The sequence below is a fragment of the Aspergillus flavus genome, chromosome 1 (assembly GCF_009017415.1).
Source record: "Aspergillus flavus chromosome 1, complete sequence".
Taxonomy (NCBI): domain Eukaryota; kingdom Fungi; phylum Ascomycota; class Eurotiomycetes; order Eurotiales; family Aspergillaceae; genus Aspergillus; species Aspergillus flavus.
The window spans coordinates 4,752,246-4,767,813 of record NC_092406.1 but is presented as its reverse complement, the minus strand read 5'-3'; the positions used below and the strand labels follow the sequence as shown (position 1 = coordinate 4,767,813).

At 46.9% G+C, this 15,568-nt stretch overlaps 4 protein-coding genes across 4 annotated transcripts; 2 read left to right on the top strand and 2 right to left on the bottom strand.

The window, feature by feature from the left end:
- Positions 1–82: 82 nt before the first annotated feature.
- F9C07_2060363 (histone-lysine N-methyltransferase, H3 lysine-36 specific) lies at positions 83–3,251 on the bottom strand (the record flags this gene model as incomplete). Its single annotated transcript, XM_071508646.1, has 5 exons — positions 83–742; positions 800–880; positions 934–2,552; positions 2,663–2,716; positions 2,768–3,251. 5 exons carry the CDS (start codon positions 3,249–3,251, stop codon positions 83–85), a joined length of 2,898 nt encoding a protein of 965 aa, XP_071365979.1.
- A 4,604-nt stretch (positions 3,252–7,855) lies between these two features.
- On the top strand, positions 7,856–10,708 carry F9C07_2279909 (uncharacterized protein). Its single transcript, XM_041287994.2, has 3 exons — positions 7,856–8,743; positions 8,916–9,030; positions 9,186–10,708. Exons 1-3 carry the CDS (start codon positions 8,702–8,704, stop codon positions 10,052–10,054), a joined length of 1,026 nt encoding a protein of 341 aa, XP_041140313.2. The 5' UTR covers positions 7,856–8,701; the 3' UTR covers positions 10,055–10,708.
- Positions 10,709–11,373: 665 nt separating this feature from the next.
- On the bottom strand, positions 11,374–14,011 carry F9C07_10838 (putative calcium/calmodulin dependent protein kinase; the record flags this gene model as incomplete). The annotated part of the gene is made up of 6 exons (XM_071507504.1): positions 11,374–12,372; positions 12,420–12,566; positions 12,628–13,419; positions 13,526–13,675; positions 13,733–13,802; positions 13,917–14,011. The coding sequence occupies 6 exons, from the start codon at positions 14,009–14,011 to the stop codon at positions 11,374–11,376; spliced, it is 2,253 nt and encodes a 750-aa protein (XP_071365978.1).
- Positions 14,012–14,630: 619 nt separating this feature from the next.
- On the top strand, positions 14,631–15,389 carry F9C07_2228492 (transport protein particle complex subunit; the record flags this gene model as incomplete). The annotated part of the gene is made up of 5 exons (XM_041287995.1): positions 14,631–14,667; positions 14,736–14,949; positions 15,024–15,169; positions 15,232–15,320; positions 15,372–15,389. 5 exons carry the CDS (start codon positions 14,631–14,633, stop codon positions 15,387–15,389), a joined length of 504 nt encoding a protein of 167 aa, XP_041140315.1.
- Between the last annotated feature and the right edge of the window lie 179 nt (positions 15,390–15,568).

Below are 15,568 nucleotides of genomic sequence, written 5' to 3'. Positions count from 1 at the left end.
CAAACTCCTTGAACACCAGCCCAAAATGCTGATAAAAATATTAAGTTGCTTTTTTAAAGGGGGTAGCTCGATATTCCCGTTATCATACCTTCCCTTCGATCTCAGGTTGAGATGATTTGAGCTTGTTCATATCCGTAATATACTCAGCTCTAGATGGTGATTGATCTATGGCGTGGTCCGTTTCTGGGGATTCACTAGGCATTTCATCGTCTGGTGGAGGGGGAGGGGGAGGTGGTGGAGTGAACTCGTTGTTTTCACTCCTACTATCAATATCATCTCTTAGGATTTTCTTTGCATTATCCATGTTTTGCGGGTCGTCTCCAGGACTGATTGGAGGCAGTGGCGGCGGCGTTGAGGATCTTTGTCTCTTCGAGGATGAAATGTACTCGCCCAAGTTGGAATCCTCTGCAATGCCTCCCTCTCTCTTTCGTTTTGTACCTCCCTGGGTTTCTTCTGCAGTCATGGGAGTGTCTTTCTCATCAGCTTTGTCTTCCTCATCATCGGACATCTTCACATCTAGCGCCTCATCGTCACTTGGAGCCTGAGGCGTTTCGACCTTCGAGTCCATTCCCTTCGCTTGCTTTTCGTATTTCCGTTGTTCGTAAGCTCGATGCTTTAGGACGGCTTTGTCGAAAAATTCCTTGCAGTACTTTTTGACTTTCTTCTGCTGCTTTTCACTGATCTTCGTAGGGTCCTCAACTCGGTTATTCTTGAAGTCAGAGTTGACCAGTTTTTTCGCCACCTATGCGTAGGTTGTATTAATATGTATGCATCGTATAGTTTAGACAATGGGACTTACATCCTTGGCGTAACGTTTCAAGTCCTCCTTTGGAAGCTTATGCTTGAATTTATCCACTACATACTTTATGTGCGGGAACAACTGATGTAAGGTTAGCCCTCTCGTTCATGTGTTATATATAAATTGGTACTCACCGTATTCTCATAAACCTTTTTTTGTTTATCTTCACTGTAACCTCTCCATTTCTCCTGTCCCTCCTTCTTAACGGGAATTGGTTTAGATACTTGCGGCGTGCCAGGCGTACCGCTTTTCTCCTTAGGCGTGTTCTCCTTGGCATTCATGATGCCATCGATAATGTCCTGCAGTGCTTTGTCTCTCGACTCTTTTGGAGGTGGAGGAGGCTGAGGCGCTGGCTTAGTTGGTCTGGTCCATGTGGTATCCCCACGCGCCGAGTAATAGTATGTCCGGCCATTCGATTCAGCGGCGAACCATCCTGTTGGAAGTGGGTTGAACTGACGACGAAAGGACCTTGGGCCGTGATGATGAGGGTTTCTTTGTCCGTACACCCCTCGAGTTTGAGCTGCAGGCCCCCGGGGGGCCTCAATTGACCGCGACCTTGACCGACTGCGGGACTTTGACCGCCGTCGTTGATCCCGAATAGTCTCCCGGCGTTCAAATTGATTGACAGCTTGTGCGGTAGCATTCGGGTCTCGTTTCATGCGTGGAATCCGATAACCTACCTCCAGGGTCGACCAGACTTGCAGAAGTGTAGCCGCCCTCTTCTCGACACGCTCGTCACCACAGCTCGTCAGCGGCTGGATAGTAACCTCTATTTTCGAATCAATAATCTTATTTCGTGTGAGGCGCGGAAACTTATCCAGGATATCCAAAATCTGCAGCACAACATTGAAATCGTCCTTCCACATGGTGAGCTGCGAATTGAGGATCTGGTACCCATGCATTTTCACCACACGATTGCGAACACGCTCGTCATCACAGCGTTGGATTCGCCCCAAAAGCTTCACCGCGATCCACTTCTCCTGACACTGCATCAAAGCCGCCATAACCTTGGTGACGCCATTTTCCTCCAAAGACTTCGGCTGGACACTATCCACATACTCTTCGTCATCCTCGCCCATCTTCTTCTTGCGTGGCCGCTTCGCCACCGCCGTATCCCAGCCATCTGCATCCTCGATCCCCAGGGCTTCAATGGTGGCATTCGACAACTTCGTGGCACGTTCTGTTTGGGTTCTCCCACCAATGAAGCCTGTACAATTCGGTTCGCCGCAATAGCAAGGTTGAGGATCAGCTCCGTAACGGTCGACATTGTAATTAAAAACTAATTCCTCCCCGGCCTGAATGTCTCGTTCAGCAAATATGCCCATGCGGAGCTTCTCCCCAACTACCCATTTGTCGACATAGCAGTTTGGATTGCACGAGTGGTTACAGAACCGGCCTAGATTACCCCTCTTTGTCGCATCAACAAATTCACCTTTGCTGAGGGACATAAAATAGAAATGCTTGATCCCCTCCTCGTCATACTGCCTCATGCGGCGCCGGAACTGGCCTTCGTTGATAACTTCGCCTACATACTCGTAGATAAACTGGTGCGGTCGCAAATCGGCCTCGGCACGCAGACCGAACCCTTTCTTTTCCGTTTTGATCACGGCTACCTGGGCATACTCCTTTCGTTGGAATCTCTGATTTTGACAATCCGGTCCGCATCCACAATCGCCCACACATTCAATCTTGGTCGCCCGGTTGATACAGTCGGAATCTTCTCCACATGCCAGATTTTTTGAGAGGGCAGGTTCTGGTTCGCGTTAAAGTAGAATCAAGTTAACAATCATGCTGCGAAAATAAGGAAATCATAACGAGAATATAAATCCAAGACATAGCGAGATAAGGCCTAGGGGAAGTAACCAAGGGCGTACAAAGAAATTGGCATGCTTAGTATATTGCCGCTGACGCTCGATACTGATGACGCGCATTTGTACAGAAAGGTAGAAGAAAAAGGCCGTGACTTACCCCATTCTTCAGCACAATCACATTCCATCGCATGCTCAGTATATCCCATGTACTTGTTTGCATAAGTGCAACTGTCCATCAGCTCAAAGGACACCCGAGCCTCCGCCGTACTATCTCGGAGGTGCGAGAATAGTTGTGGTGGCCGCGCAACAACCTTCTGGGAGGAGCTGCGAGTCAGTTTAGGCGGCTGTCCAGGTTCTTGTTTGACAGTGATGTCGCCCCCGACTTTCTCCTCCATATCTGCAGTATTACTTGTCTCTTCTTCTTTTTTGACAGGAGTTTGGGAAGAGGAGCGTGATTTTACTGCAACGTCCATATTCTGAGCGGAGGGCGAGCGGGACACGCCATTGGTATCATCCTTCAATGAGGTGCTTCCGCCGTTAAGAGCGGGAGTATCTGTGGCTCTGTCGGGCTCCAGGTTCATCGCGGTTACCGCATCTGTTACGGATTCTGACCGACGGTCCGCGTAGTCATGAGGGGACATGACGACACGGACGACGCGCGCCGGTTATTGAAGCTAGTAGGCGGATGCGCTAGAGAAGGCAGAGGGTGTTTGTGTGACGTGGTAGTAGGTAGTCGGCGATGGGAGGTCGTGTAGGTGAAGAGAGAGAAAATGAGGGCGAAGGACGGCGAAGCGATGAGGGGGAAAGAGAGTGAGAGAAATGGAATAATTCGAGTTGAACCCAAAGTCAAGTCGAAGTCACCGTCAAACAACGTCCACGTTTTTTTTTCCCGCGGGCGCCAAGAAAATATTCATGAGGAAAAAGAAAAAAAGAATTCAAAGAATCAAGGGAGTGCCATTCTCGGACTGCCTCCATACGCTTCTAATTTGACTGGAGGGGGTTCTCTCAAGATCTTTTCCCAATTTCTTATTCACTATTGAATCATTCATAACCTCTTCCTAACTATTGTTCCTTACACCACCATGCACTTCCAGCTCTCTCAACATGTTGAAGAGGCATCCCGTTGAAGGACTGGATAGAGCCAAAGAGCTTCTATCAGAGCGACAGCGACAGGGCAAGGTCTCTTGCAATAAGCTTCATTGATTTGCTGGGGTAATTCTGACCCTTTTGCACGCATTTCACCATGGTGGTGTGGTAGTGATACGTAAAGGCGGCCACTACTCAGCATGACAGATGTCGCCAAACACCCTGTACTCTGTCACAGTTCTACCCTGCAGGTACAGGCTTTGTCAATTTCTCCTTCTATTGCATGCCTGTTCTTTCTTGATCCCTTGGCCTCAGTCTCGATCCATCTCATCTGGGAGCCATAATCTTGAAAGATAGCATTGACGAGTACTAACTCAAGCGAGTACAAACGACCATGTGCCTTGTAGCCTTTCCGAAGGAGAGCTAAATAAGTCAGCCTCCAAAAGTTAACCGGAAGCGGCCTTTTACTCTTGGAAAGGTGAAAACCGGGTGGCTACTTCGCGAAATCAAGGTGTATACCTGAAAAAATCAGAATAGAAAGAAGGTGACAAAGGGGCGAAAAGACAGGGCAGAGATGCGTTCCGTTAAGCTAATCAAGCCGCAATATGTGGCTACAAGCTATGCTTGTGTAATATGTAGATATTCCATCCATTCATTGGGCCATCTGCCACTCTCAGATGGGCTGGTTATGGAGTAGGGAAGCCGTGGACTAGTACAAGCAATAGAAGTAACTCTTAGAAAGGATTTGCTCTCGAGCGAAGTCTAGAGCCGTCAAGAGTCAAATACATATTTCATAGGCTGTGAGTGGCCCAAATGTACCGGATAGGCCTCTTGTCCATATAGGTATGACCTAGCTCGGTCGAGAAGTACGTGAGAGCGCACGGCACCGGAGACCGGAGGAGGGATCTGCAAGAACATCGCAATGATATTTAGCATGACACGCCATGAGGAGGGGTGGGGTTCGGATTTCCGGTATGAACCTACCCTTTCAGAACAGGGGCGAAGTCTGATGCGCATAGCGATTGGGCGAGGTTGTCCCAAATTGAAGTCAGAGGTGCATTATTGGCCGACATGTAATTAAGCGAGCAAGTACGCGACGGAGGAACAGGTAAAAATTATTTGTGCCATCAATAGTATTTATGATAGGTTGTTATAAGGATGAATGCATGCAGGATGGAGGCCAAACCAATCTGGGCGAGTTCCCGTGCATGAACGGGTGTTGCCTCGAACATGCTAGAGCAGAGACGCTAGAAAGATTTGGAAAGGAGAAAGAAAGACAGGCTAGAGGAAGGAAGACAGAGAGGGAAAAAGAAAATTAAAATCAGATCAAATCAATAAAGAGGTTGTATTATGAAAGAGTAATAACCCGCGTGATTATAACACGATAATCATAGATAATCTCATGGTCGCCCCAATGAAAGTGGAAGATGATCAACAGGCTAATGCAGATGTTGCTCTGTAGGTGCTAGTATTATTATACTAGAGTACACAGTACTGATATCAATCTGTGCGTCGACTTAAAATAATAATTAGTTGGTTGAACTCGATTGCATAATTTTGACTCTCGCAAATAAGTGTAAATGGAAGAAGGAAGGAAATTGAACGACGGTAGGGAGTACCGAGAGCCAGGTAACTACTAGTATCCGCGGGTACTGTACGTATGTACCTATGACAGTGGACTGTCCGTACCGTACCAGATTTCAAGTTACTCGGTACAGAGTTACAAGCGCGCCGGGTACCTGAGATGTGGGGCCAAAAGGACATTCCGCTTTGCCAGAAAGTCACCGAGACTTCTGAGTCAACATTATACATCCGCCATACTAAACCTAGTTATTATGGGGTATGAAACTTTACCGCGTCCGTTGATGAAGGTCACCTTCATGACAGGCGGTTCTGGAATTTGATATGACCCATCTATCCTGGTCTGCCAAAGTCTATTATTATTAGTACTATTGTCATTATTACGGAGTATTATTACGATTATGATTAGCATGATGATTATTTTTAAGTGAAGCTTGTGCGAATCTGTTTCCGTCACAAGACGATCTTTCCTTCTTTCTTTTCCTTCTTCCTCTTCTCCTTCTTCTTCTTTTTGTCTTTCTTTTTCCTTTGGTTCATCTTCAACACGATCAGACTATCCAATCGTTCAAACGTCAATCTTCTGCATCTGCACCCGCACCTGCACCATCCGTTTGGGGGGACAGGTGAAACTTTAAAAGGACTGGACCGGAGAACAAGATGTCGAATGCAAGGCTACTATCTGACGGTTGATTCAAGTCAGCGGGGGCGCTGCTTCTCCTGCATGCCGATGGTTCTTCGTGCATGGACCATTGTTATTTAACGATGCACTCTACTAAGAGGACGATGCGGTACTAGCGGAGCTTCACAAGCGCGCTGGTAGCATTAGTTTGCATGTTTTGTGGATGAAGTAGGTTGTCTCATCCACACATTGGCTGCGACTGGGGGTAATCTTGGTTCTTGCTGTCGGCCCCTCCTCCCGTCATCCCTAAGGGGAAAAAAAAAAGAAAAAAAGAAAAAAAAGAGATGGAAAACCACCGAGTAATGCTGTAGTAATCATAATCTACTATATTCTACATTTACCAATCTTGGATTCAGGTTAGCCTTTCCAAGATCATAATCAGATGGGCTTGTCTTCCTTGTTTACCATAATTTTCTCTCATTCTGACAAGAACCTACTAGGATTTGATCAGAGCGTCAAATTCATGGATGGCCTACTGGACGGACTGGGTCGTCCTTGCAGTCCTCGTTCCATTGCCATCTCGCCAAATAATGGAATTTATTCATTGACCCAGCCTCCAGGATTATTGCAGTCTGCGTCTAATAGCGGGATCTTTGACCCCACTCTGTGGTTATCAATTACTATAATGTAGTAGTATGTACGGAGTAGAAGTACTAGTAACTATCCTCCGCTGCTATCAACTGTCTGCCAGTCATCGGGAGGTGCATTCCAGCTATCTTCGATAAGGCCAATGCACGTCTTAATCTTCTTCTTTCTTTTTTTTTCCTTTTTTTTTTTTTTTTTTTTTTTTTTGTCCTCCTGTGCATCCGTAAACATACGGACCACTGTACGGGATGGATCGACCGCACTATCTGTATCCTGGACCTATAGCCCGAACCTGCCTCTCTTTAAAGCTTCAGCTCTGACATCTGAGCAACCTGTCGGCTTTAGTCAGTTGACCCAACGTTCTGGGGCGCCATTATCCACCTATCATTAGCCGGCTAGCGCTCGAGACATGCGCCTTGGTATTTGTACTTCCCGCGCGGAAGGGGTCCATTTTCTTTTTCTTTTGTTTTTTTTTCTTTTTTTCTTTTCTTATTCTTTTGAGGTTTTCATGTTGGACTTCAGAAGAACGCAGGTGGCCGCCATCTATGCTCATAGCATGGCTAAACCCACTGTCTTTTTGTATTCGTTTATTAATCTTTCCTTAATCTCGAGGCCCTTTTTTAGACTTTTGTGAAATCCGTAGTTAAGGACAGTAGCTTCAAACTACTGTTGTTGCATTGGTTTATTCCTTCTCCGTCTGAGTGTCCATCAACTTGCAGCTTTGTGCATGCTTAGTCTCTCTCCATCATTGATCCTCGCTCGGGTAATCCAGGACTTGAAGGTGCCCCTCCTCTGAAAGCACCAGGTGGGTGTCTTCCTTCCCTCCCCGTGGCGGAAGATACCAACGTTTGGAATTATCTGAAACCGTCATTTTTGAAACACGCTCTCTGCTTGGTACTTTTCAGCCTATCCCACCTCGGGTTTGTTTGGTTGAGTTTGCTGCCACTAGTTCATCCATTCCCTTGTGGTTCCTTTCTCTCTCGATTTCTAAAAAAGAACCCAAGAGAACTCGAAGGAGGAGAGTCCCTGCAGTTCCCTTAGGCTGGGCGGACGCATACCTGCGGCATTGATACTGTTCTGTACAATCCCGAATTAAAAGTCCGTTTGGCTCAGAAACGTTGTTGAGAGAAGATAGAGTGTCACTTGGCTACTGCATTGATTGACTCCTGGTATCTTTTTCTTCCCTCCTTGATCCTCAATCTTGTCATTTCACTGCGTGCTTGGTGGCAGTATGCATCGTTGAAACGGGCTCTTCTCTCTCTCTCTCTCTCTCTCTCTCTCTCTCTCTCTCTCTCTTCCTTTCTGTTCTTTTCGTTTTCTTTCTTTCTTTTTCTCTCTTACTTCTTTTTCTTCCTTCTGGTTATTCTCCCTTGGTTTTATTTTTTGTTTTTATTTTTTTATCTTCTTCCCCCTTTGGATTGGGGAGAATCCCTCTCTATTTCCGGTCACAGCAACATTTGCGCATCTCAACCGGAGTCTTTAACCACCTCTATTCCATGGTGGTTTTCACCTTTTTTCATTTTCTCTTTCTTTTTACCTTTTTGCCTTCTTTCACATTGGCTGTCCTTGCCCTTCCCCTGCAGAGAGGTGACTAGAGCATAGAAGTTACATATCAATAATCCTACTGCTTCTACAGTCCTAGTTCTCTGCTTTATGACCCTTTTCCCTTCATTTACCCTGCAATACAAAAGCCTAAGTCCAGATATCTCATGAAGTTCCTTCCTCCTGTGAATGTCAGACCTTTATTCAATGTCTACTGTCCGTTTCATGTGCGCGAGCATCAACGTTTCTTCCTCTCCCTCCCTAGTTGTTATACGAACCTGTACTGACTTCCATTTCTGCCACTCGTTGCGTCGCTAACGTGGTTTCTGATTGCTTCCTGAGCAACCACGTGTTTATACGTTTAGTAGACGCATCATTCCGTTTGGGAGGCTCTTTGCTCATTCACTTATCATCCTTTCTTAGTTTAGTGTTTGTTTTGCTTTCTATGTGCTGCAGCGTAGTCGCGTGACGCGTTTGACCCTCTCTATACATTCGTTATAGCCTGACTCCTCTGGGCTCCTTTCTTTTTCTTTCTTTCTTTCCCCCTCCCCTCTGGATCGTTTGTCGGATTATCTGTTGAGGGAAGCCGGTCATATTCGCTTCCATGGTCACCTGGATATGTCGAATCTATCAGAACGACCATGGACCGAGGAGGAGAAGGTAAGAAAGGATATTATATTCTTGATTCTGTACTGTTTTCTATTTTGATCTCAAGATTGACGGTCCATAAATTTTACCTAACTTCACAATTTGTTTTTGTCACACCGATGAAAGCCCCGTGCATTGTTACCTATATAAACGGTTTGCTGATAGTGAATATTCTGAGATTTAGTACACTCTGCTTACCGAAATCTTGAAGAAGGCCGGGGTCCCCTCTAGTCACCTAGTTAAGATGATTCGAGATTTCAATATCACCCCAAGCTGGGCGGATATACCCCTTCCTCCAGGTACAGACTGCTGGCACCTTGCTCTTGCCCTTTGCCACTCTGAAGCTCGATTTACTTTATGAGATTCACGCCCTATCTATGCCGTTTTCTGGGCCATCTCGCACAGAAGGATACTTCCAAGTTCGAACTCAGCTTTGCTGATCTTGTTCTCTTAGGCCGTTCTCTCAACTCATGTCAGGTGGCATTTTACAGCATGTGTCCACAACATGTTCAATTACCTCTCAACCCAAGCTTTGCACCCTTCCCTCCTCCGCGCCATGAATCCTCGGCTCCTCTACCTTCTGCGCTTGACAACAGCCAAACCCGAAAGCACCTTCTTTTCCCCTCGGATAAACCAATATTAGCTCCGCGTGCGATACAACCTCGGCCAACGACCAGTACAGCGTCATTCAGCAGTGAGAGTGGCGCATCAGCCCTGTTATCCCCAGGTTCGGAGAGCATGCCACCCCGAGGTGAACCACCACGCAAGCGCGGTCGACCCAGCAAAGCCGAATCAGAGAGACGAAAAGCAGCTGCTGAAGCTCGCGGAGAAACATATCCACCTCCGAGGCGAACTGGCTCCAACAAAATGAAAGCCCCTTCTACACCAACCAGTCCCTCAAGCATCGAACCTCTGGCTGCCTCGTTCATTTCTCATGCCAGTGGCAGTCGGCGCCAAAGTATACTACCATCTGACCTGCATTATGTACCTCCGCCCGGAAGACCCCCGAGACTTTCAGGACCAAATGAAAATGAGGGCATTAGGGATACACCCCGTCGTGACATAGGGCCTCCGATGAGAGACTTGCCACGACCAACGGAAAGGAGACAGACACTACCTTCCCCACAAACACTACATTCAGGCCCGAGGGAAACAGTCCCGCGCATGGAGCCTGGGGAGCGATCACTCGAGGCACCCCCGCCAGATCGGATATCTTTCGGTGATAGCAGCCGGAGGTCTCTCCTTCATAGATGCCCAGACGAGCCACCTATCTCGGGTCTGGAGGTGCCTCTGCACACTTCGGTCGAGAAACGAGCCGAATGACCTTCGACCGCTTGGTTACCCGCTCATACAAGTTCGCTAGTCTGAAAAGCTATTGAGACATGATGAATGAATTACACTGTCAGTTATGACATAGATAGCATTGATTTGAACACAGATCTCATATTACGACCTGGGATGAGTTACTGAAAAATGAAGGCTACGAGCAGCATGCACCACAGCACATGGTTTCTTCTTTATTTCATTCCTTTTGCTTCTAATTATGTGGGTGGGTTAATGAACTCAGCAATACATTCCTTGGATATTCCCTCCAATTTATCATTATAATTGAGCCGGCAAGCCCGACTTATCATTACAGGCCTATCCAGTGAACTGACTTTTTCCTGTATGCGTCTCTGCTCCATAGAACTAGCATAGGACAAGTCAACATCCTGTCAGTCACAAACGAAGCCTCAGGATACCTTAATACAGTTTCATTCCGATTAGTACAAGTGCCGATGCTAATCTGATGCTCCGCAATGAACTGAGTTGACATGAATACCATGCTTTTGACGTATTGAACTGTGTTCTTTTACTTCATTCTTTAGCCTTTGTCCTCTCTTTTCAGAACAGTAATCTCCTTGGCTTTTCTCTCTTTCTCTTTATTTTTCTTTTTGACCTGTTCTTTGTCGCAGGGGGGGGGTGGGGGGGGGGGGGGGATGAAATGGTTTGATTCAACTGGATGCCGAATATCAAGGTGGCACTATTTGATATTGTCTTCATGTCCTCTTTCTTCCCTTTTCTTCAGCTTCCCAGTCTCCTAACTGGCGACTAATTTCAAATGTTGATGCCCTGTTGGGTAAATTTATGGTTCAAGATGTTATAGGCCTAGTGTATGTACAGATCTAATCTTTGATAGAGATTAAAGCCATTTCACAAAGCAGCGCAGCATCCCTTCACATCTACGGAAATATAGGTAAAAATCGTGCGGATGGTATTTAAGTTGAGCAACGTCATGATATGCACAAGCGCTGTTGCCCTTTCAAAGTAAATAATTATAAGATATGTTGCATGGCATAGCCACACGTTCTTGGACAGCTGAAGATACTTGTCATTACATAGCTGCCAGTATGCAAGTATCAGAATCAAGTATACTTCACAAACAAAGGTCGCGTGGAGATTTCTCCTCCCATTCTAACGTACCCCCAAGGAAAGAAGCCTTGAGGATAGTTTCAATCTCGACAATACTTCCAAGGATAGTGTGACATGTGACGACACCTGTAGTGTGCTCCGGAATTGAAGCCTCGGAATCTGTTGAGCGCATCGATATGCGAAAACGCTATGGATGCAGTTAGTGAGGCAGACAGTTGAATGAACTGAAGCTATTCTTGATGCTGAGTTCTAGCCGCCGTGTCTTGCCTTTCTTGTTGCCTTTGCAGCTCTAGCTGAGCCCTTATTGCACTCGCGGCGGAACTCAGACTTGGACCCGATGGTTTCACGAGCCTTTTGCCAATTTCGGGGACTGTGCCAGGGATTTTTTCTTCTACTAATTTCATTACTTCGTCTTTTCCTTCCACGCGTCGAGTGAGGTACACCTTCGGTGTAGTACCCTGACGAGGAAGGCTGCGGGTTCGGATACGCTCAATCTCCTGCCGATATGCGGTCTCATATATATCAAACTCTGCTGCACCCGGTGATTCGCTCACAACAGGGCACGGGTCGATGTCAGAAGGTTCTGCAGATAGCATACTATCCGGTTCATCGAAGATGTAGTCCGTCCCGGAGTCGCCAGTATTCGTAGGCGGCGAGCCAGTATAAGTAGAAGGTCCAATAAACAAGAACGGAAACTCTTCCTCTAAAGGATCTCGTGCATGTCCACGTGTTCCCTCGATGCTGCGCTTGGTGAGGACCGAACTTGTCCGCGACAGTGGAACTTGAGGGGATGAGGATCCTGGTGTGGTTATGGTTTGCGAGTCATCGAAAGATGCTCCTGGTATTTTGCTGCTAGGTATGTGGCTTGAATCAATTCCCTCAGACCTGACGTTTGCACTCTGATTACTGCTATCGTACAACACAGGATCTTGTTTTCCAGATATACTGGAGTCTGTGCTGTCTAGGAGCTGTTGTAAGCGTGGTTCTTCAGCATGCAGATGATACCCTTTGAGAACGTCATCACGTTGCCAGGCATTTCTATTATATGTGTTTAGGCTCTGGCTTTTGTTGGAATTTGAAACAGTCCCAGCTGCGAAACTTTCTTCGGGTTCCATTTCAAGGGGTGGTTGGACAAAGTGCGTCTCATACTCTTGTCCAAGGATACTCTGCATGGGTGGGTCTGCCTTGGCAGGGTCAATTAGTCTCTTGAAATTCTTCACGGCTTTCATCTGTAGCTTCTCGTTAGCCTGCCTTAAAGACGCAATAAAGTTTGTACAAAGCTTACCACAGCTAGGACATGGCCAATAGTCTTTGTGATAGCTGAATTCATTTCCTCTTCAGTAGGAAGTCCAACTATTTCAGCAGTATTTTCGCTCTCCGGCAATAGTGGGTCTGTTCCATTCCTTGTAACCCAGGGGTGTTCCTGAGTTTCTTTCTATAAGCAATGCTTTGTTGTGGGAGTAGAATATACCCGTCTCACTTACTCGCAATGCACTCATTTGGATCCTTCTGGTTGGATCTTTCTCTAGAATCCGTGACATCAGGTCCTTGAAGTTTTCATCAGTTTCTCCCTCACATGCCACTGGATCGGTCTTAATAGCCTCATATAGCTCGAAGATGCTCTGCTTCTCGAAGGGCAATCTGCCGTATCGCAAACAGTACAACGTAACACCCATAGACCATATGTCGGCCGCTTTCCCGGAGACATCCCCGTGTTTGACAACACATAGCTCTGGAGGGAGGAAAGCAGGTGAACCAGCCGATTTTGCCGTGAACATATCGGAGTCTTTCTCGAACATCTCTGATACCCCGAAGTCCACTACCTTGAGAACGTCATCGCTCGTTATTAGGCAATTATCTGGTTTTATATCGCGATGTACAATGCCCTGAGCGTGTAGATATTCTATTCCCAGGACCAGGTCGCGGAACCAACAGCGACAGAGTTCGTCATCATATGGGTCGGCTCTTTCTTCAAGCCCAACTTTCATAACTACCCCCTTCTTACACATCTCCATAACCATGTATAGAGAATCCTCGGTCGGGTCGTCTAAGACCTCAATCAGAGACACCAGGTTGTGATGATGGAGTTTCTTCATGATTGCTATCTCTTCTTTGATAAGGTAAAGAGCATTTCTCTTTTGATCTGGATCTTCCAGAGAACGACGGTGAAGTGGGGAATTGAAGCCATCTGATGGGCGCTTGGGACCTCGAGGTCTCCGTAACAGGTGGGATTGGGCGCGTTTCCTTAGCCGTGCCTTGGAGAATTCCTTGACGGCCTGACTCAGTGCACAGGTTGTTAGCTTGGAGTTTTGTTTTTCCTTCGTGCCTCGTGCCACGGTATAAGTCCATAACCGAGCTACCAAGACAGAAAGAAGACCTTACGTATTCATTCCCAAACTGATCCGTAGCAAGATGTACCGCTCCGAAAGAGCCCCTGCCAATCTCTTGCTTGATCACATATTGGTTGATTCTGTGTTCAGCGGTACCATCATCCTGGCTGGTGGTATATTCAGATCGAGCATTCAGGGTTTCCTACCGCCAGTTCAGTTAGCTTCCTACAGAGAGTAAACACATTCTCTGAAGAACCACCTTGACCGGGCGTCTAGCTATTGGGTTTCGGCGATAATGCCTTCGTGGACTCTCATATGAAGGTGTCGAGCTGGAACCGCGGTTTTTAGCAACCCACTCAAATACAAGAATGGCTGGGAGCCCGGAGGAGACGAAACATGAGAAAGGAAGTGGGAGAAGAAGATTAAGGTGCTGTAGAGCTTACGCATAACGAACTGGTCGCGGGTGACGAAGACCCGGGCGACCACCGGAAAATTGATTAGCGTCCTGCATGGAGGGGTACGCATATTCGTTGGCCATTGAATACGCTGAGCAAAAGTGGGATTCCCGAAATACCAGAGGGAGAACGTCTAAGTTGGGGATGTCTAATTCTCCGTTGAGATAGCAGAGACGCGAAACCCGGGTGCCTAGGCAGATGTGGGGAAGAAAGTGGGCTGCACAAGAGAACAAGAGGCGACAACGCTAGGATGTTCTAATAAATCTATAGGAGCATTAGTAGACTGTAGAACATGCAAGTCGGAGAAGATACGCAGATCAAAAAAAAATAAAGGAAGGATAAAAAGAAGAAGCTCAGGAGAAGAAGTATAAGCGAGAATCAGAGGGGAAAGAAGAAGAATGCTACTACAGTATAATAGTAATACCTATAAATAAAATAGGGAAAGAAAGGTCTTTCTCAACTTGGGATCCTCAGGCACAAGTCAATCTTTATCGATAAACGTCGGATCTTATTTTGGATCGCTCACCGCCCACGAGCATACTGATCCGTCCACCTAAACGAGCCTAATTTAACGGTCTCTGGGGATACTTCTTTGAATAGCAACCTTTCTCACATTTAGATCTCCGCACCTTAATGCCCTCTTCATCAAGTCAGATCCCGTGTATTCTTCTGTAGTGAATTGTCTGCTATCCCTTAACCGCAATGGTTGTTTATTCCTTCTACATCTTTGACCGCCATGGTACGTGCCCCTACCTTGTACCCAACCCTCAACAAAGGTATACTAACCGGCAGCTATCATTTTCTTAGCGGAATGCATATACAAACGACGTTGGGTGCCCCGTCCGCCTTCAATTATTGGGAAGTCCTCGCGTCCGACCTCAGAAACGTCTGCCACTCCCAATGCGATGCCGCCTGTGCTGGGTCAACCTTCGCGGACCACCGACGACGATGCTAAGCTGATCTTCGGCACCGTCTTCTCCCTCCGGAATATGGTGCGCAAATTGGGAGGCGAGGATGACAGGTGAGAGCAAACCTCCGTACCTCTGCCAAATGAGTAGAAGAGACTGGTACTGACGGTCGAACCCTCGCCTTCAGCTTTGTGACCTATCGTACCAGTCAATACAAACTCCATTATTATGAGACGCCTACCAACATCAAATTCGTAATGCTTACCGATGTTAAGAGCCCAAGCATGCGGATTGCATTGCAGCAGATCTATATTAATCTTTACGTTGAATATGGTATGCAAGCCCACGCATTGAAACTGACTTCACCGGCCACTAAAGTGAGGGAATTGTCTTAGTGGTCAAGAATCCGTTGTCCCCGGTTGAGCATCCAGGCGGTGTAGGTGTAAATAATGAGCTTTTCGAGGAGTCTTTGGAACAATTTGTGGTATATCTGCCATCCCTGCTCAGCTCAACTCAAGGGCTGACACAGCAACAGACGCGCGTCCTATCTTGAGAACTCGTGGACTCTAGGATCTCCATCGATTTGTCTCTGCCTGACCTCGCAGTGGACGGAGAAGCCAATCGTGCAGTAGACATGAGATTGATTTGTCGGGTATCTACAGATAAAGAAATCGATAGATTCCGGGATTAACCAAGGTGCCTTGCGTCTACCAAGGCAGTGCCACGAAAGAC